A 20,272-nucleotide genomic window follows, 5' to 3' on the forward strand; every position below is an offset into this window, starting at 1 on the left:
TTTAATATCTCTTTTATCTACGACCTTTGCTGTTCTTCACTTATAAACACACCACCAATCCACTCATCCCACCAACATGGAGACAGAACACCTTTATTTCTTCAAAAAGGCAGAAGACCAGAAGGAGGTCGAGGATGAAGTAGCCTCGGTAATCAAGAGATACCCCAAGGCGTATGCTTCCCATGAAGTGTACGCTTTTGCGGGGGATAATACAATGTGGATGATGACAGACCTTGAACTCCGTACTCCAGATTCAAGCTCCCTCGACGAAAAGGCCATTGTGAAGGAGGCCAGACGGAAAGAAGGCATCAGCTATTTAGGATCAGGACCTACGTTGAACGATTCAAATTGCAGACTCGTTCAGTGCGTCACGGAAAGACAACTGTTGAATGTGGACCCTCTAGAGGCTTTGGGAGACAATGCTTTGAACACTCCTATAGACGATAGAGCGCTTTATGAGCTTTACTGTCTTTGGGTTGGAAAAAAACGAATTCCTTTCCAGCCCGGTATCACCAGAAAGTCGGTTTTCAGCTGGCATGATATTCGAAGTCAGCCTTCATCGACAGTAGTTGTTGAACCACAAGATTCGAAAAACGACCATCCCATCGAGGCCACCCTAATGGTGGACTACAATTTTGACCAGGACGTGGAGTTTTCACAGCTATCCAACGTTGTGTGTCCGGGCAAAATGATAACAGACTTTAACATCCGATTGCACCTGAAGAAACCAGCATTCTGTGGTTGTATACGGGGCATAGTGTTGAGGAGAATTGTGGTGAAACTCAAGGAGTTCACGAGCTGTAAAGTTCCCGTGAACGGCACATTTGCTGTTTGCAAAGACGTTAAAGATGAGACTTTGCGGGATACAAAGTTCAAGTTTTCTATTTCACCAGACCATTTCGATAGAACCCCCGGTGAAGCATCTGTTGTGATTCATTCGAAATTCCACGAATGCCGCCTTCCATACCTAGGTCCCAGCTTCAGTTCAGAAAACTGCTCGAGAACATACGCCCTTCAATATGAGGTTTCTTTTGAGTGTACTTGGAGAATTTGTTCTTCGAGGTTCGTTGCTCTTATTGGCATAGGCGTACCAGTGCCCGAAAGGTCCAACTTCTACCCCGAAAAGTAAGTGAAGAGAGTAAGAGATTTGCTTCACGTTGATACATTTCCGAAATCGCCGTTGGTGATGCAAGATGTCAGAAGAAACACCGAAAAAAGAACATCCAGCACCAAAGCTGGTATATTGGGATACCAAACTATATCCGTTTCAGACAAGAAAGGATCGGTCTTGACCACCACCACTATCTCATTGCTCGATCCTCCCGCCAAGACCGAAAAGCCCTTTTCGTATCTCGATGTCAAAATCGACCCTGCCTGTGCGTTGGTTTATCGAAAAGACGGATACTCGCTTTGTTCTGGTTCTCAGGTCAAGCTTGAGAAGTCACTCTGGTTGTCTCTCTATGACAGCTACGACTTCTTGCCCAAGAACCCCAACTACTTTGTCCTAGTGGTTCAAAAAGAGGAGGTGGTACCGGGAATGCGTTTTGAGGAGGCGTTTAAAATTAGCATCATTACAGAAGAAGCTAAGCCTTTGGGCATCAGCAATATAGATATAACGATTGTTGAGAAGACAGTCATTATGGAAGGACAAAAGCAGCTGTGCACTGAGAGGAGTTTTCCATTGTTGAAGAAGTGTCTCGGAATATTGTTTGGTGTTTCTCTTCCTTGGCACCCTTCTGGGAATAAGCAATATGAGTATCCTCTCCCAGGCGAAATCACAAAATGCCAGATCCCCAGACTAGCGCCATCGCTAGCATCGAGTACAATGCACAGGGACTACTTTCTTGTGGTGACGATAACACCAGATTGGATGACGCCGTTTCTTTCAAAACTTGCGGCGATAGAGCGGATTGATGTCGTTGGTGAGGAGACGGAGGCTCTTGAGGAGAAATTATGGGAGCTTCTTTGAGCTTTTCGTATTGCCATGGAATTTTTCTCTATTACAGATATATTGGTAGAAAAGACAAAGGGAGAAAAAGGGGGAAAAGCCGGTTGGTTTATCTTCACTGAAGTCCTTCTGCTACAATTCTTTTCATATTTTGAACCAATATCTCGACAAAACCACTGCTTACAATATACTTTCAGTTTTTGCAGAGTTAGGCTCATTCATTAATTATTTGACACAAGGGGGTAAAAACTCGAAGCCCTTTGAAAAGGCCAAAGATCCCCTTATATCCTTTCCCTTGTTATGTTTTCTGGATTACTCCCACTGTCACTGCTCTCCACCTTTTCCATCGACGTATGATGCCAATTATTGAAAAAAGCTGAACCGAACTTTTTTTTTCTATCGATTATTAAATTAAGAGGATGCCAGGAATAATAAATTCTTTCCAACAAAACCTATATAGTTTTAAGACCTACATAGAACTGTATACGCCAAGTACTTTGCAAACACTTCGTTGAAATTGAAAGTGAAGGGAAAGGCTTTACTGGAAATGGTTGCAAAAAAGGGCTTTTCTAGGAGGTAGTGCACAATGCATGCAAGTCATCCCACCAACAAAGGGAAATCGGAGAATCAGGCCACTTTCGTGGAGATTGGATGGTTGAAAATATTATAAGGTAGATTCAAGTTCGAGAGGTGATGGCTAAAAAAGTTAATTTTCCATGGTGAAGCTCCACTGTATGGTTACTAGTTTCCAACGACAGAAGAGCCCTTTTACCCTTTTGATGGTGTATAGGCACGGCAGTACCGGGGAGTGGTACGGTATTAAGCGCCTAATGCACTGAATTGATGCACGTGTTTCTTGAAACTCAAAAAGTAAAAAGTTTTCTGGAGTTCGTAAATTTTGAAATTTGATTACCTGCATATAGACGCCACAAGTGCATCCTATATAGAGGCATAGTACAGTATCCCTCGAAACGGCTCGTGTGGCGCAGTGGTAGCGCAGCAGATTGCAAATCTGTTGGTCCTTAGTTCGAACCTGAGCGCGAGCTTTTTTTTTTTTGCCATTTTTTTTATTTTATAAATGGAAAGATAATAAATGGTAGTCGTTTGATCTTTTTCCCTGCCATGTTTAATTTTCTGCACGGTCTATTTCGTTCGTCATTCAATTAGCATACCTCCTCATTCTACTATGTGCCCTGATCATAATTTGCACCCAGGGAAACACAAAGCTGGAGCAACCCAGCAGCTATCAGTCTTGCTACGAGGCTTTTGGAAATCCGTCGAAAGGGAAAACCCAGTAGATTCTGATAATTTCAAAGACGTTGACAGCTGCGAGAATGTCGATGTAATGGAGATTCATGAAGGTCCTCAAGGCGGGTTCAACTCGGAGTTTCGTAGACTTAAAAGGAGTCATATATGTTAGACTCTGAAGACTGTTTTCTCTAATTCTCAAGTACTTTTATCGTGGACTGAAAGTCTCCTTTTTCCGTGAATGACAGGTTCATCCACCTCACAACCATACCAACTACCGTTGAACTCAATGAAATCTATAGCGTTCTCTACAATGAAGCTACAGTATCACATCTTTTCAGCCTTCAGACTCGCAATCCCTCTTTAAAGTTGTCCTTGTGTCTCCGTGTGTTCAGCCTGTCATAAGTTAGCATGTTACTGACATCAGCCCATTGAAATCGTGGATGAAAAGCAAAACAAAGATATACAAATTTTCAAAACCTCCAAATCTCATCTATCTCCTCTTCTCCGAAAGATCATTTCATACTGATTTCGCCCTTCGAGCAATCTTTATCACTGCACTAGAATAATCGAGATTATATACTACTCTGGAAGAACCTCACCATCCATCATAGATACACAGTTCAGTCGAACCGCAACTGCTGAACCCTTAAACATAATTCCTTCTCCCCAACTCTTCAAAAATTCATGTAAACCTCAACTCTGTTTTTCTTTTAACTCTTCCATATCTCCAACTCCACCTCCTCTAGTACCCTCACTGGCTGCGAAAACCGTTACTAAGCAGCCCCACCTCTCCCCTACATCACCCACCAAAACCCCAAATCCCACGACCCCAAATCCATAAAATCACCAGATCCCCACACTCATAAAACCATAATACCAAAATCCAAGCTCAATTCCAAATTTTGAAATCGTATTCAAATCCCCAAGTGACTCCCTCGCCACCTCCCAAAACGGTATACTAATGGCGCGCATTGCTGCGTTATATCATCATTTTGCAACCACTCTTCTTCCTATGGCCTCAGTTGAGCTGCGCCACGGCACGCTGCCCTTTCTGGCCCGGCGGCTCCGACAGCTCTTGGACTTCCTTTCGCCCGGGCTTTTTTTGCAAAACGACACCGCTTCGCTCGTGGCCTCGGTGGAAAAAGCACTTCCTTCTTCGCTATCCAGCGCTGAATTGCTCCTGCTAGTCGCCGAACTGGCGGCAGCACGGGTGGTTTTCTTCCCTGATTACGCGCTTTTGGCAGGCAGAATCGAGGCTTTCAGAACTCAGCGGCTCGTGGAGGCCGATTTTGCTGAGAATTTCCAGCTTTTGGCATCCTATGTTCATCCCAAAACGCGCCAGCCACATCCGCTTGTGGACGTGGAAATCGCCCGATTCGTGCATTCCCACGCTGACTTCCTCAATGGGCTTGTGGTGCCGAAACGTGACTTCGATTTGGCCTACTTTGGCATGAAAACGCTCCAGAAGGCGTATCTTCTAAGGATGAACGATATCGTCGCTGAAACGCCCCAGTACATGTTTCTCCGTGTGGCCGTGGGCATACACTATAAGGGGGATCTGACCGATTTGGACAGAATCGCCGAAACCTACACCCTCATGTCCAAACGGTACATGATCCACTCGCTGCCTACCTTATTCAATGCTGCTACTCCCAATAACTTTCTCCTGCTGTGCTTTCTTGTGGCCATGGAGGACGACTCCATCGACGGCATCTACAGAACCTTGCACAAAACGGCCCTTATCTCCAAGGGATCCGGTGGAATCGGGCTCCATGTTCACAATATCCGCTCCAACGGGTCCCTCATCAAAACGTCCAACGGCACCTCCAGCGGGCTCGTGCCGATGTTGCGTGTTTTCAACAACACGGCCCGTTACGTGGACCAGGGCGGAAACAAAAGACCCGGTGCCATTGCCGTGTATATCGAGCCCTGGCACGCTGACATTGAAGATGTGCTTGATTTGCGAAAGAACCATGGCAAAGAGGAGGCTCGAGCCCGGGACCTCTTTTACGCTCTTTGGGTGCCCGACTTGTTCATGAAGAGGGTCAAGGAAAACGGCTTGTGGTCGCTTTTCTCGCCAGACGAGGCTCCAGGGCTTTCTGAGGTCCACGGTGAAGAATTTGAAAAGCTCTTCCTTGAGTACGAATCGCAGGGACTCGCTGTCAAGACCATGGAGGCCCAGAAATTGTGGTCCCAGATTCTCGAGTCTCAGACGGAAACGGGCATGCCGTTCATGCTTTACAAGGATCTGTGCAATCAAAAGCTGAACCAGAAGAACCTCGGCACGATCAAGTCCTCGAATTTGTGCTGTGAAATCGTCGAATACTCGTCTCCAGAGGAGATTGCTGTGTGCAATTTGGGCCTGTTGGCGCTTCCTTCGTTCGTGGACCATAGCGACTCGAAAACGGTTTCGTACGATTTCGATAAACTCCACCTGGTGACAAAAACGCTAGCCAGAAACTTGGACGCTGTCATCGACGCCACAAAATACCCAGTCCCCGAATCTGAGGTGTCCAACAAGAAACACCGCCCAATAGCTATAGGCGTCCAGGGTCTTGCTGATGTCTTCTTGGAACTTCGTATTCCGTTCGACTCGCCGGAAGCTGCCAAACTCAATAGAAGAATATTCGAAACCATCTACCACGGTGCGGTTGAAAGTTCCCTCGAGTCAGCCATCAGAGAAAGTCCATATGAGTCTTTCCAAGGCTCTCCAGCGTCCAAGGGCCTTCTACAGTTCGACTTGTGGAATCTGAAACCAGAATTTTTTGACGACTGGGACGACTTAAAAGAGAAAATCAAGCAATATGGCCTTCGAAACTCCCTTCTTTGTGCCCCTATGCCCACGGCGTCCACTTCCCAGATTTTGGGTTTCACTGAGTGCTTCGAGCCTGTGACCTCTAATATATACCTGCGCCGTGTGCTTTCCGGTGAGTTCCAGGTCGTGAATAAGTACCTTTTGAGGGATCTAATTGATCTAGGCATCTGGACCCCTGCCATGAAGGACCGAATTATCATGGACAACGGCCTGATTCAAGATATCCAGGGCATCCCTCTGGAACTCAAAAAGCTCTATAAGACGGTCTGGGAAATCAGCCAAAAAGTCATTGTGGACATGGCTGCAGACCGCGGTCGCTTCATCGACCAGCTGCAAAGCATGAACATCTTTTTGCAGAATCCTACTTTTGGCAAGCTCACATCTTGCCACTTTTATGCCTGGGAGAAGGGCCTCAAAACGGGAATGTATTATTTGAGGACGCAAGGAGCAGCCAGAGCAATCCAGTTCACCATCGACCACGAAAAGGTGCTTGAAGAAACTTCAAGAGGCGCCACACCGATCTCGACGAAGCTCGATCGTAAAGTTTATGTCGAGAAACGGCCAACCAAGAGATCCCTGAATGAGCTAGAGATTGGAAACATCTCCACGGCCCGACCTCCAAAAGTTGCGAGGGTTTTCATGCTAAGCAAAGAACCAGTGAGACCTTCCCCCACACGATACAACGATACCCAAACGACAAACTCCTCAACGATTGACGATAGAAACTCCGACTCATATGACATATACTCCGACACGCCCGTCTCATGCAATTTGAGCGACCCAGAAAACTGCGATGCGTGCTCCGGTTAACGACATGTAAATAGCCTTTCTAATGTAAATAGCCAACCCTCGTTACGATCACCTAGCGTAGCTTTCTTCCAGCAAAATCAGCCACCTGAGCCATACCGTCTTGGGTGACAAAAAACCTCAACTTGGCCTTCTCCGACCAGATCAACACACCCACCTCTTGAGCGTAGTTACACAAAATATCGAACTCGCTTTGGTTCTTGAAGTCTTTGAACAAGTATCCGTTGAATGTCTGGATTCTGTCCAACTCCAACTGCCAGAGCTTGATTTGGTCAACGACATTGGGTGGTAAGACCTCAAGACGATGCTGAGCCACACCTGAATCACCAGCCTTGGACTGAGGAGCTCCACCTGCGGTGTTGATATTGTGAGAAACATCAAACTCGATCTTCTTGTCGAGCTTCTCCTTGGCCAAAGCACGCATTTGAGGGTGGGCATGGGCCTCGAGGAAATTGATGATTTGTGTAGCCGTGATACCGTTTTGAAGAGCATTACGGATGGACTCTCGCGTGATCGTGCCAATGACCATGTTGGCAAATCTGGTCTTCATGGTCACGAACAAGTTCAAAATGGCAATCTCCAAGGGCGAGTTCGTGTAAGCGTAGATACTGAAGTTGGTTTCGAGAATGATCTGACCCAGCAGCGAGTCGTCTGTATCGGCTTCGGCGCTTTGCAAATGCTGATCCATCACCATCGAAGGCGTCTTGAGACCTGTAGATTCAGACGTGAGGGTCGTAGCGAGACGCGTAGGATAGAATCTCGAGGAGTTTTCAGATCGCTGATACACAAGACCGTAGTCACGCAAATCTGGCAACATGGAGATCTGGGTGTCGCTCAATGAGGCCACCTGGTAGGCCTTGCCGAGCTCCAAGGAGCCCAAAATGAAGATGAAATTGAGCACATCCACAGGGTCCATATGGAGATCCTGTGTCAAGTTCAAGTACTCCAATAAAAGCGCCCAGAGCTGAGCATTGACGTCTTGTAAAAGAAACTGAAATCCCAGATTCGTGATTTTGAGGTTTCCAGCGGACGTGCCGTGGCCCTCCATAAGCCCACCCAGCTTGAGCAAGGAAAGCACGGATTTCGACGGAACAGCAGGCAACTCAGTTCCGACCATGAAATGCAAAATCGTCTCCCACTTCTGCGAGGCAAACTTGTCCAATAGACGAATGCTGACCCGGTCATCCAGCGGTTCTGTGGCCAAAATGCCGAATGCATTGGGCGCCTGGGTGCCTGTAAGACAGTCTCTGAAGTTGTTTCTAAACGTCTGGTGAAGTCGTAAATGGGTTCCTCCGGCGTCCTCTTCGATGATATGTAGCGCCTTGAGTCTTTTGAGGGCGTCAAATTGAAGCCTTTTTGCCTGAGGCTGTGTCCATTTCTCTAGATCCTTCACTGCCACGGGCTTTTCGTTGAAAAGCATGCTGATCACGTAGAATTTGGCAAGTGGAGGGAGAAGTCTGAAAATCGATAGACACGTGGCAGGGGCATCAAAGAGCTTCAGCTGCACGACTTTCGGAAGCCCCTCCAAGTGGCTGTTGACCGTGAGTTTGAAGGACATCTGAGTCAACTGGAGTGATTATGAGATTGCAGGGATGGGATTATTGAAACTTGAGGATTCAAAGGTCAAGGATTCGGGTCCTTATTTATACGCTGACGAGGATGCAGTACCGCTGTTGCTTGCGGGGTTTGTTCAATGGGGGCGTGGTGATGTAGTAGTAGTACTTAAGGTGAGAGTTGATATCGCGAAGATGTAGTACTTCCTTGTTAGTGGCCTAATGGCATCGATAGACAATAAAAGAATTGATTTTCGAAGATATGGATTGTTCCATTTTCTTCGTCGTTTATAATGATTCTGAAAAATGACCATAAGATGATTTGGTGTTTGGCTTGGGTTGTTTTTTGGCTTGGATTTGTGGGTATATGGATAAGGTGCACATTTCTGGCTCCACGATCTAATGAAGGCATCATAGTTCTATTAGAGGTGTTCTTGCACTGATATATTATAAAACAGCTTTCCGGGCGCTTTTAGGTCAATAGTTAGGCACATTTGGCATACTTATCCATAACCGTGTAACAGGATTTCTATGCTGCTAGGGCATTTTTTCATCATAACAGCTTTGAAACGTTCAAGCTCTCAACATTTGTCCTGAAACGTAGTCCTCTTAGTGAAAATAGGTCGTAAAGAAAGCACAATGGAGGACGATTGGGTGCAAAAAAATCAGCCTCAATTCAAGCCTAATACCGTAAAAAGACAAAAAGCATTGGCCCTCTAGCCACTGTATCAATATCAAATAGACACCTCTAGGCTGATAATTGAGCCAATAAATGTCTATTCCTTATTACCATCAGATAAGGCAAATCTCCAAATGTATGAAGTGTCCAATCATGGCTCCAACCTGATCACCCGTGTGGACCCCTCCACCTCCTCCACCGGAAACCGCCCCTATCTATGAAATCAAAACCACTACATGTGGACCAGACCACCTCGTTCCAGGCCATCCACCAAAAAGCCACTGTACCTCAGGACCACTTAGCAACCAAAGACGCTGCGTTTGGTCCCAATACCACAGGATAAAGCTGCGGAAACACTCAACCCTCCTTGGGAAATTCTCCTCAACCTCCTCCTCCCTTCATGTGTCTCGTGTTTTACAGATCATACTCAAGAGTTTACAAGCCGTTGTACAGCCCTACAGCCACAGCAGATGGTGAATACCCCCAGTTCTTGTGATCTTTGATACTCCATCGGCACTCCACTCGGCCGGTTAAACCCCCAATTTCCGTAAACAAACACATTTAGGTAACATGGCATGCCTCGAAAGCGTCAAACGGAAAGCTCCCAAATTTCGAATTAAACCAACTTGTCGAAAACCTATTCTACCGGTCTCCATCCCGACAATCATCCAATCATGTATCTCATCCACCCATGTATCCCTTGGCTGCTTTGCCACAAATGCACCGCCACATGATAATGACAAGCCAGATAAGCTCGAAAGAATGGTTCTTGTCGGCCAGTATTGTGTAACTTCGCCATGTTGATGTGCAAGAACTCGCCACGACGCCATGCTGAATACGTCGTGCCGCCTCCGAATGCCGGGCTTGCACTATGCTGAAAAGCTAATTTTGGCAGCCTCTCTGGAATACCGTTGATGTCTGCCTACTACTTTGCTGGGGGCGAGGGGGCTTTTGAAGACGAGGGGGCTTTTGAAGACGAGGGGGCTTTTGAAGACGAGGAGGGGCAAAATAATGACCTTTTCAGGTGGGTCATCTTAGTCTAGCATGTGCTGTTTCGTCCACTGGTTCGTACATTCACACTTTGTCGATTTTTACATTTTCCAAGATTTCAATGTTCACCTTCAAACTTTTCCTTGTCAACCTTTTCTCTCCCACGTTTCCTCTACACTAGTCGGGCTAACTCGGCAGCAAAATACCCCCTGGAATCCTCGGCAAACTTAAGCTTTTGTATTTGTCCGTTTCGTCATCGGCATGGATGCGGCGTCTCCGGGAGCTGTGCCCAGAATTCCGCGTAGCATCAAGGGTTTGAGTTCCAGGGTTTCAGGGTTTCAGGGTTCAGTCGGTGATAGTTGCCAGTGTATTGAGGTAATGGAGCTTTAAGGTTATGAAGCTGACTTTAGCTTAACCGCTATGTAATCTCATTTCTTGACGGCTCCTGACCTCGACATCCTTAGCTCCATCTCTTCCGTTCTCGATATTGGCGCTGAGCACTTGTGGCTCATGAAAGTAGAAATTGCTCTAGGCGCAAAGTAGCCACGAGCGGTCCGCTGCCATATAAGTAGTAGCGGAGAGATGGCCGAGCGGTGGAGGGTCCGATGACGATCATAACCCCCACGGGCTCATATCAATGTAGAAGCGTTAGAAACGATCGTATTAGGATTTGTAATCAGCGTGGCTAATGCAGAGCATGTGGCTGGGAAGTGCTAGCTGGCGGATGCATGCAGGGAACTACTAGGCGAGTGCACGTTTCGGGCGCGGTTTCTCATGTGCAGCGGGGCGGCTCTGCATCAGCGGCGGTGCGGCGCGCCCGCCCGCAGGAGATGCGTTTGTCAGAGCCTTGAAGGTGGATATTTTTTAAGGGTTCGGAATTACCGAGTGGGGCAGGCGATGGTGTAGAACTAGACAGTAGTACCATCAAAATGGTGATCAAAATGGTGATCAAAATGGGTGATCAAAATGTGTAAGTCGGTGCCATTTGCAGTCAGCCCCGCCTTTGGGCGCCTATTGTTCGCTGCGAAAAATCGTAAATGTTCCATCCCAGATCCTCGACGCCAAGCTGGTGATGTAGATTTCGAGGCGGGTACCGGTGTTTCCACAGACCACATCGAAAGCAGGCGGTCTCGAGGCGTCTCGGCGCCTTCTGGAACGTTTCAGGTGGTCCAAAGGACCCTGGGGTAAAGAAACGTTCACATGAGTCATCCACATTGGTCAGACCATACCGGAAGAACAAAACCACAATGATAACGTCATGCAAAAAGGAAGATACTGAGATGTGACGATCCCCTGGATGTGCCTCGAAAGCGTCATTGTGGAAAGCTTCTGTGCCTGGGACAATGGGCTGATCCTCCGTAGTAGAGGTGATAAAGATCGCCACACGTGGATCCCCAGTATCTTATCAGCACGAGCCGTGTGGAATGTGAGGCTTTGGGACCGAGTATGTGGGAGTCCGAATTGGGCAGTATACGGTGGAAGTGTCCATTGTGACGTTTGGGCGGTGGGCATTTACGGAGTCTGGAGTCTATTGAAACGATTAGAAATGGGATTTACAGAAATGGATTTACAGAAATGGGATTAATTAGACTTGAAGACTTTGGAGGTTGGTAGTGTTGATGTTTTTCCTCTTGTATCTGTGGTGTACACTGGCTATTGTGAAGACTAGCACCCTTCCCGTCTCAGTGGAACCCACAAATTCATGAAAAAGTAATTTCCCAAAAATCACCAAATACGGCATCCAACCCCGGAATGTCGCCTGTTCAAGCTTGATCGCCGTGGGCCCACTAGTTGATCCGAACATGGCACCACATTGTATATCTCCGGAATGACACCCCCACATTGTTCTTCAACTACACTATCATCCCACTTCCTTGACAATAAACCAGATCCCCTTGGCTTCCGTAACTGCCTCTGCCAGCCCAAACCTGAACCGAAACCTGGGTTTCAGAATGCGTTTCAGGTCTTGGCTTCCAAGACCCTCAATCTCCCTCTATCTATGCTGGTCTCCGCCTCAGAACCCCGGCCCCAAGAAACTCCATTTTTCCGCCACCCCCGTGCAGCCACAACGCCCTTGCATTCGCCACAAATCCGATTTGACTCTGAGTTTTACGCACCCCAAGGTATATCTCAACCTGGCCAAGAGAGCTTCTTCAGCCACAGGCACTGGAAAAGCCGGAGCAACGCAATTGCAGTGCAGCGGCTAAACCCTCACTCTAGCCTCAAGCGAAGTCGCTGTATCTGAGGAAACCTGGATAGTAGCTCTAGCGGTGTCGGAGAAAGAAGAGCAACAATGGGCCTGGAGCCGTTGGATCTTGGTTATATGGTTTTGTGCAGCGGCCTCGAGGCCCACCAGCTGGAACGGCGGGATCCTTCTCCGTAGCAAATAAGAGATGGTGGTGACGAATAGATGACTGGGGTGGTTCGAGTTTGGGAAAATACGAATTGTGATTTCCTTTTTTTTCTTGCTTTCTTGTCTTGGTGTCTCACCGTCACCGTCACAGCATGAGGCGGCTTGTGGCTAGACAAGAAAGTTGCACCGGAACTCCACCAAGTATACCTATATCAGATGGTTGCTGTCGGAAAAACTGGTGGAGGAGCCGCGGCTCAGCATATTTTCTCGCCTTATGCACGTCAGGGTCCGCCCAGCATGAGGCGTGCATAAGAATACGGGGCGGCCGCGCACCGTCAGCGTTTGCTGCATTGTCCGCCATGCATGCTGCAGCCCGCCTACATTTGCAGATCGCTTCTCTGCTTCGTCCACTATATAAGTCTTCCATCCCCAGGATCTCCCATATCATCATAATTCTTACAAAGCAAGAAACCAAGCACACCCCTCCTCAACACACTATGATGGCTACCCCAATCACAAAGCAAAGCGTGCCGGCTTTCAAGTGCCGCTCCCCTATGGTGACTCCATCACCTACTGCTACCCAGAACCAGTCAAGACTATTCCTTTCCCTATCAGCAAGATCGAGGCCCCCAAGTTCGAAAACAAGTTCCAGGGCTCCGACAAGCCATACCACTTTTTGTTGGTGGACGACAACGCCATCAACCTCAGAATCTTCGCCAGAGTTTTGAAGAAGCTTTTCCCCAGAGCCCTTGTCAGATGTGTCCAGGACTCTCTGGCGCTTGAGCTCACCGAAGAGCTGTTTTCCCGTTTCGACTGTGTCTTTTTGGACATCGACATGCCCTTGGTCACCGGCATCGACATTGCAACCACCCTCAGAGGCTTTCCAACCCTCGACCACGTTGGACTTATTGCTGTGACCACCAGAGCGCTTCTTTCAGACATGGAGCTCTACGACAGCATTGGCTTTGACCACACCTTCCCCAAGCCTTTGAACGCCAGCTACAACGACATTCTCGCCAAGATCGAGCAGGTTGTGAGTGTCAGAGGAGCCCTCAGGGAGGGCAGACGCTCGAGTCGTTAAGCGTTTAGCAAGCGTTGTGCTGAATTTATGGAAATCGGGAAGGCTGCTGCTGGGACGGCGAAGCCTGGAATGGGTCACGAAACACGGAACTTTATAGACTAATGGTAATGGTACACATGACAGAGTGTAGGAAGTGGTGGGCGATACCGATGGAGGTGGGCTCATGGAGTGTAGGGATTTGATTTAGATCGATGTAGAGTCAGTATCGGGTGAATAATGAATGTGTACGAACGAGAGTGTAGAATATATTGGAACTTGATCCTTGTGAAGTGATATGTGTATGAAGAGTATAAATTGAGCATGGTGTGGTTATGAGATGGCGATGCAAGAATGCGTGGATCAGTGAAGGTATACTATGAAGATATAGAAATTGGAAGTTTCCCTCAATGAATTGTAGCGCTTGCAATGTAGTGACTGTAGACTGATTGGTGGCCACTATCTCTCCAAATTCGACCACCCAGCCCAATAGCTCACTTCTCCAGATAAAGCAACGCCACTGTACTCCAGAACCCTTTGCCCCTCTGGCAGCGACACGCCTGCCTGGAGTGGTAAAACAGCTTTTGCACTCTGAAAGCGAAACTTAAACCACCATTGCTAAAGTGCCCGCCCAAAGCCATATTTCAGCCGCTCGGGGTTCCACCGGTTTTTCTAGAATTCGATCCAGTGCGGTGATGGGGGTTATGAGCAAGCTGGGGATAATTCCGTTCCAGGCAAAGTCCTCACTGGGTAGTTTTGATGAAAAGCGTCACAAAGAATCACGATAGAAACCAACTTAAATGAACAACTCTTTTTTTTTTTTTTTTGTTTTTTTTTTTTTTTTTTTTTTGGGCTTGGTTTCAAAAATTTCCTTGCTTTTCTATGGGGTTTGTGTGCTGGTGATTTGCAACCACACGAAGCGAAACACATTTACACATGCTGCATTCTCAGTGGCACTTGCGGAACCTAGGGCTTCGTTCATATTGAACTCCGTGTACTAGGCCTGGGATGTACAGTTTTGTGAAATCGACCCTTTTCTTTGCCGTGGTTGCGTTGTTTTAGTTTAACAGACATGAAACATGCGCCGGTAGAGCCTGTATTCATTATGCTCCTCAGTTGCAGTGCTTTCAGTATATGCGAGTTAATGGATATCACCGAGTATACCCAGGCGACTGAATTTTCGGTTTTTCCGGGTTGCTCGAGAAACGGAAATGGCTAATTAATCGACTCCTCAATTTCTATTGCAGCTGATATTGGTGTTCTGGCCATGGTATCATGATTTTGATATCGCGACTACTCCACAAGAACTCCTCAAGCCACACCATCTAAGTCTCTCTGATATGCTGTAAATAGGGTCAAATCGCCAATTCATTTTGGATCATGATCTCTAGCTCAAGCATAGTCCACAAAATGGTAAAAAAAGACCGTATACTGCAAGACGTAGGTATGTCCAAGCTGTAACCACTCCAAGTAGATCTGCTAATGAGCTAACCTGAATCAAATCCAATAACTCCATCCCAATCATCTTCAAATTCTCCTCCAAAAACCAACCTCCCCGATATCAACCTCACACCCAATCCCCCAATACCCTTGCGCTACTCCACTCCTTATTCCGGCTCCACCTACTGCTCGGCAGGTGCAACGGCCTATACTAAGTGAGCTCACGGTATGTACCTGGTATTAGCCCAGGCTGCCTTGTTCACACAGGTGAAAAGACCGTTTTTTCCTTTTGGGAGGGCACAGAAGCAAGACACGCATGGATGTTAAAGTAGCCTCTTGTGCATCGTCGCCTTCCAGCAAGATCTATGAGCAGCCATGCCTTGCTCCTTTTTTTAAGCAGTAACGGTGGAAACCCGAGTTTCTTGCAGATCCACGATTTTCTTCTGTCTCAGTAATGCAACGCCCAGCAGCAACGTTTAGGCACCTTACACTGGCCATTTTGCATCAACTTTCATTGCTGAAACAGCCCCTTCGATCCTAGAGCATTTCCCGTTTCGGCTAGACGAATATTCCCCTTCCACGCTCGCGTCACCGCCGCAACACTAGCCACAGGGTCGCCGTCGTAGTAGCCCACGATGCATGGAAACTTGGCTAAACCGAGGTGGAAAAAGCGTGTCTCAGGCTGAGACATCACCAGCCACAGCCGGACTTCCGTTCCAATATGACGAATGTTTCGGACTTCCGCCGGTGTTTCAAATCAACGCATCCTGCCACATGAGCACCTCCAAGGGCTTCTTTCAGAGTATGAAACATCCATGCTGCCTGGCTTAAGTATGCCCTCCTGGATGTGGCTAGTGTAGTAGCGCCGCATGCTATCAGGCCGCCTAGCAACTCAGCAGATTTCTAGAAACCGCAACCTGACGCTTGGTGGGTATTGTGGATTTTAGTCGCTGGAGAACGGCCCCTTGCTTGAATCGACGCTCGGACTCGCCCTACAAAAGAGCTCCTAGGACCACAGTAACCGCCGTGCACTAAAGCCGAATTTCTACTTCTCCTCTTGATCCTTCCGTGCAAGCAGACCCATCATCTTGATTGCACTTTCGATGTTTTCGCCTTTGGGAGCGCAAACGGGAATGTAGTGCCAGTTTGGGTTGATGCTCTGGATGTGTTTCACAAGCTCAGTGTAGCTGGCGCCGTTTTTCGTAAGATCCGCTTTGGTGGCAATAACCATGACTTTCTTGCCCTTCATGCGCTTTTCGCCCACCTCGTCTATCAAAACCTGGAGATCCTGGGCGGGGTTTTTCGATTCGAGCGAAACCACAAAAACCAAACCGCCAGACCGCTCAATGTGGCGGAGAAAGTCCATGCCCATGCCCTTGTTTTCGGAAGCTCCTTTGATGATGCCGGGAATATCGGCCACCGTGAAGGGGTCCTCGTCAATTCGGGTGAAAATCGTACCAATTGTAGGTTGAAGAGTAGTGAACTCCCAGTGCCCCACACGCGGTCTAGCCTTGGAAATAGCCCTAAGAAGCGTCAGTTTACCGGCATTGGGCAAGCCCACAAGCCCCAAGTCGGCTAAAAGCTTGAGTTCTAGCATGAAGTACTCCGTCAAGCCTTGGCGGCCTTTCTTGCTGAAACGGGGGTTTCTCACGTCGCCGGTAAGAAAATGCATGTTTCCCATTCCGCCACGGCCGCCCTTCATGATCAAAATGGGTTTTTCCGTGGGCTTGTCGAAATCCAATCCTCTCAACGGAAACCGGTCGTTGGCGAGTTCCTCGGCAATGATCTCTCTGTCGTAGTCCTTGACCTGCTCGTTCAATTCCGTGAAATACGACCGCTCCTGGTGGTACTCCTCGTCCTTCTCCTTGAATGTCCAGCCCTCGCCGGGAATATAGTCGTTACGATATAACTGCACATCCTTGTCTGGAGTGACTCTCAATCCCATCGTCACATCGGCAATACTAACCCCCTTGAGCTCCTTTTTCACCGCCAACGGGTCCGGAATCCACCGCATCGTCGTCCCCACAGGAACCTCCAAAATGATATCCTCACCTCGTTTTCCATCTAGTTGTCTGGATGAACCTGGACTGCCTCCCTTGGCCTGATAGCTCCGCTGGAGCCCGTGCAACAGTCCCATATTTTTCACAACCTGAACGTAAATATTGCCTCCGTCGCCGCCATCTCCTCCATCGGGAGGTCCTACCGGTCTATGGGCATCTCTGAAGAAAGACACACAGCCATTGCCGCCGTTGCCCGATTTGAGCCGCACAAGCCGGAGATCCAAAAATGTCCGCTGCTCAACCTTCAGGCCCTGCTTGTAGTTGTTGTGCTGGCCCACAAAGATCTTGTGGCTCTGATGGAGATCTCCAGCGAAGTAGTCCTTCATGGAGATTTTGGCCCTGTCGAGCCCAAAATGGTCCGATCCTTCGACGTGGTAACGAATGTCCTTGTAAACTTTCGAAGTGGCTTCGGAAGAGACGCCCTCCTCAAAGGAGTAGCTGCACTCTGGAAGATTGGCGTATGGATCGGGATTGGAGGGTTCTGGAGCTTCGGCGTTAGGCACTTCAGGAAACCCACCGCTCTCGGTGGCTAAACGCCGAGACGTCTGAATCCACCTGCTACCGCTATTTCTGCAAATTCCCCGAAAACAGCGCATGTAGTGGCACCAATTCGCCGTTGGTGATGTTAGTGTAAAGTGGTGAGGTGTACGGGTGTTTTTCACCTCACATAGTCTGGGGTCGATGAGCATCGCATAAACGTCAAAACCTCCATGTCATTTTCCGAGCTTGGTGTCGCCAAGTGGCTTTCGGAATCGCTCCAGGCGATGCAGATTCACACCCCCACGGCCATTCAGGCCGCCTGTATCCCGGAAATCCTAAAAGGAAAGGACTGCATTGGAGGAGCCAAAACCGGTTCAGGTAAGACCATCGCTTTTGCCGGACCAATGCTCACAAAATGGTCCGAGGATCCCATGGGCATTTTTGGTGTTGTTCTCACGCCCACGAGAGAGTTGGCGATGCAGATTGCCGAGCAGTTCGCCGCCCTAGGCGCCAATATGAACATCCGTTTGGCGGTAGTGGTTGGAGGAGAAGATATCGTGAAGCAAGCGTTGGAACTCCAACGAAGACCGCATTTTGTGATTGCCACGCCGGGCCGTTTGGCTGACCATATTTTGAATTCGGGAGAAGAGACCATCAAGGGGCTCCGGAGCGTGAAGTACTTGGTTCTAGACGAAGCCGATAGAGTGCTCAGTAACTCGTTCAGCAAAGACCTTCTGCGGTGTTTAGAGGTGATGCCCGAGGCTTCCAAACGCCAAACTCTCCTTTTCACCGCCACGGTGACAGACGCCGTGAGAGCACTCAAAGAAAAACCACCTGCCAAAGGAAAACCGCCTGTTTTCATGCACGAGGTGGATTCCGTCGATAAGGTCGCCATTCCAGCCACGTTGCTGCTTTACTACGTCTTCACGCCGTCGTACGTCAAGGAAGCATACCTCCACACGGTGTTGCTGCTTGAAAAGTACCAGGATCTGAACGTCATCATCTTTGTCAACAGAACCCACCAGGCCGAGCTTCTAAGGCGTACGCTTCGTAAAATGAACTTCAGAGTGGCATCCTTGCATTCCCAGATGCCCCAGCTGGAAAGAACCAACTCCTTGCATCGTTTCAAGGCCCAGGCTGCAAAGATTCTTATAGCCACCGATGTCGCATCCAGAGGTTTGGATATTCCCACGGTGGAGCTTGTGGTGAACTACGACATTCCAGCTGACCCGGACGATTTCATCCACAGGGTCGGTAGAACGGCCAGAGCGGGCCGGAAAGGTGACGCTGTGTCGATTGTGGGAGAAAGGGATGTGGAGAGAATTATGGCCATTGAGGAGCGTGCTAAGGAAAAACACGTTTTGTTGAAGGAGGCCGACGACGATGCTGTTATCGAGAAGTCCTTGACGAAAATGAGCACTGCCAAGAGAGAGGCGCTTATGGACATGGAGCGGGAGAACTTTGGAGAAAAGCGGGAGATCAACAAACGCAAGCATGAGGATGGCGGGAAGAAGAAGAAGGCGAAGCATAAGTAGGAAGGAATTGCATAGACATGATAGGATTTTGCTGTAGCGGGGGTGTTTGATAGAGTAAGCCCATTGATATGTTAGTATTTTGATGATTGAATTTGCTATGTTAGTATTGTGACAATTGGAATAAATGCTGGTGTGCTATGATATCCGAAGTGTGTTAGAAGTGTGTCATACGTTGCTGGAGCAGTTGATTATCCAGACGGTCGGTTGCCTTTATGTCTAGTTTCGTAAGAACGGTGTAGATCAAGGTCTGGAGAAACCCGAGGACGATCAAGGCGACACATATCGTCATGAAACACATTTCTTCCGGGGTTAAGTGAAAAGCGTGCTATTTCCCTAATCACTTTTTAAGGCACTCTTTCGAGCAGTGCAGAATAATGCCGTCCGTGCTTATCGCTAGTCGGCTGGATAGGTCCGCTGTGGAATAAACAGATTATTCTCAAGTTTTCGTGAAATTCCACCGAATTTTGAGCCACAGCTTCCTGGTTCAGATCAATTTCAACTCTTCTATGACTCTGACGGCAATCTTCCACATCGACAGCGCTCTATTCATGGTGACCTTGCCAGCAAGGTCCATCAAGCATCCACGAGCCGTTCCACGATCAAGGCCACATTGATCCCTATCAACGTCAACACCACCGCCGTCACGCAAACGATCATCGTGACGTTATTAAACCCATAGGTGTGAATCCGTTCCTGTGAGTACCGACGAACAGTCCTAAAGTAGTTGATTCCACTAATAATCAACGTGGCAAAAGCCAACAAAATGAGGATCCCCGCCATCACCTTGTTGAACACGCCGTTATTGAACTTCGGCAACAGGCCGTGGTCCTTTCCAGACGTCCGGAGGTGAAACCCCATCACCATACCTGTGGCAGCAAAGTAGAGAGCTGTTGAAAACCTTACAAACGATAGAAGCGTTCTTTCACTTTGAAGCACGTCTCGAGGCTCGCTCAGGGTGATTTCCAAGACCTTCAGCGCCGGAAACCACCTCCTTCTGGGTTCTTCTGGATTTGTATGTGCAGCATTTTGTGAGTTTTGGGTCGGGTTTCTCAGCGGCGACGGGCGGGGCTGGAACGCCCTTATCTCCGTATCACTCTGGCTCTCGCTGGCGACACTGTCGCTCCGAAAAGGCGAATTCAGCCTGCTGGTGTAGGAAGCAATGACAGAGGGTCTTCCACGCTGCGGCGACCTCAGCTCCGTGGCGCTCGTTTGGGGCATATTTGATTTGGGGGAGGAAGGGTGAAATTGAGGGGTTGTCGTTTCTTTTTTTTTCGTTTCTGGGTGCCTGGACGGTGGGGCTGAAA

The 20,272-nt window shown here is 48.3% G+C and overlaps 7 protein-coding genes and 1 non-coding gene across 8 annotated transcripts; 5 read left to right on the forward strand and 3 right to left on the reverse strand. All coding sequences in view use genetic code 12, as the record gives it.

Moving 5' to 3' along the window:
- Positions 1–76: 76 nt before the first annotated feature.
- CXQ87_003870 (uncharacterized protein) lies at positions 77–1,969 on the forward strand (the record flags this gene model as incomplete). Its single annotated transcript, XM_025482330.1, has 2 exons — positions 77–1,104; positions 1,138–1,969. 2 exons carry the CDS (start codon positions 77–79, stop codon positions 1,967–1,969), a joined length of 1,860 nt encoding a protein of 619 aa, XP_025336948.1.
- Positions 1,970–2,922: 953 nt separating this feature from the next.
- Positions 2,923–2,994, forward strand: CXQ87_003871. Its single transcript has one exon. It is a non-coding gene; the product is annotated as a tRNA-Cys (tRNA).
- Positions 2,995–4,211: 1,217 nt separating this feature from the next.
- RNR3 (Rnr3p) lies at positions 4,212–6,824 on the forward strand (the record flags this gene model as incomplete). The annotated part of the gene is made up of 1 exon (XM_025482331.1): positions 4,212–6,824. One exon carries the CDS (start codon positions 4,212–4,214, stop codon positions 6,822–6,824), a length of 2,613 nt encoding a protein of 870 aa, XP_025336949.1.
- A 52-nt stretch (positions 6,825–6,876) lies between these two features.
- Positions 6,877–8,379, reverse strand: CXQ87_003873 (TFIIH/NER complex subunit; the record flags this gene model as incomplete). The annotated part of the gene is made up of 1 exon (XM_025482332.1): positions 6,877–8,379. One exon carries the CDS (start codon positions 8,377–8,379, stop codon positions 6,877–6,879), a length of 1,503 nt encoding a protein of 500 aa, XP_025336950.1.
- A 4,169-nt stretch (positions 8,380–12,548) lies between these two features.
- Positions 12,549–13,477, forward strand: SRR1 (Srr1p; the record flags this gene model as incomplete). Its single annotated transcript, XM_025482333.1, has 2 exons — positions 12,549–12,597; positions 12,918–13,477. The coding sequence occupies 2 exons, from the start codon at positions 12,549–12,551 to the stop codon at positions 13,475–13,477; spliced, it is 609 nt and encodes a 202-aa protein (XP_025336951.1).
- Positions 13,478–15,938: 2,461 nt separating this feature from the next.
- MTG2 (putative GTPase) lies at positions 15,939–17,549 on the reverse strand (the record flags this gene model as incomplete). The annotated part of the gene is made up of 1 exon (XM_025482334.1): positions 15,939–17,549. One exon carries the CDS (start codon positions 17,547–17,549, stop codon positions 15,939–15,941), a length of 1,611 nt encoding a protein of 536 aa, XP_025336952.1.
- Positions 17,550–17,663: 114 nt separating this feature from the next.
- On the forward strand, positions 17,664–18,968 carry DBP8 (ATP-dependent RNA helicase; the record flags this gene model as incomplete). The annotated part of the gene is made up of 1 exon (XM_025482335.1): positions 17,664–18,968. The coding sequence occupies one exon, from the start codon at positions 17,664–17,666 to the stop codon at positions 18,966–18,968; it is 1,305 nt and encodes a 434-aa protein (XP_025336953.1).
- Positions 18,969–19,541: 573 nt separating this feature from the next.
- On the reverse strand, positions 19,542–20,186 carry CXQ87_003877 (uncharacterized protein; the record flags this gene model as incomplete). Its single annotated transcript, XM_025482336.1, has 1 exon — positions 19,542–20,186. One exon carries the CDS (start codon positions 20,184–20,186, stop codon positions 19,542–19,544), a length of 645 nt encoding a protein of 214 aa, XP_025336954.1.
- Positions 20,187–20,272: the final 86 nt, after the last annotated feature.

This window comes from Candidozyma duobushaemuli (genome assembly GCF_002926085.2).
Source record: "Candidozyma duobushaemuli strain B09383 chromosome Unknown D_B09383, whole genome shotgun sequence".
NCBI classification, from domain to species: Eukaryota; Fungi; Ascomycota; class Pichiomycetes; order Serinales; family Metschnikowiaceae; genus Candidozyma; species Candidozyma duobushaemuli.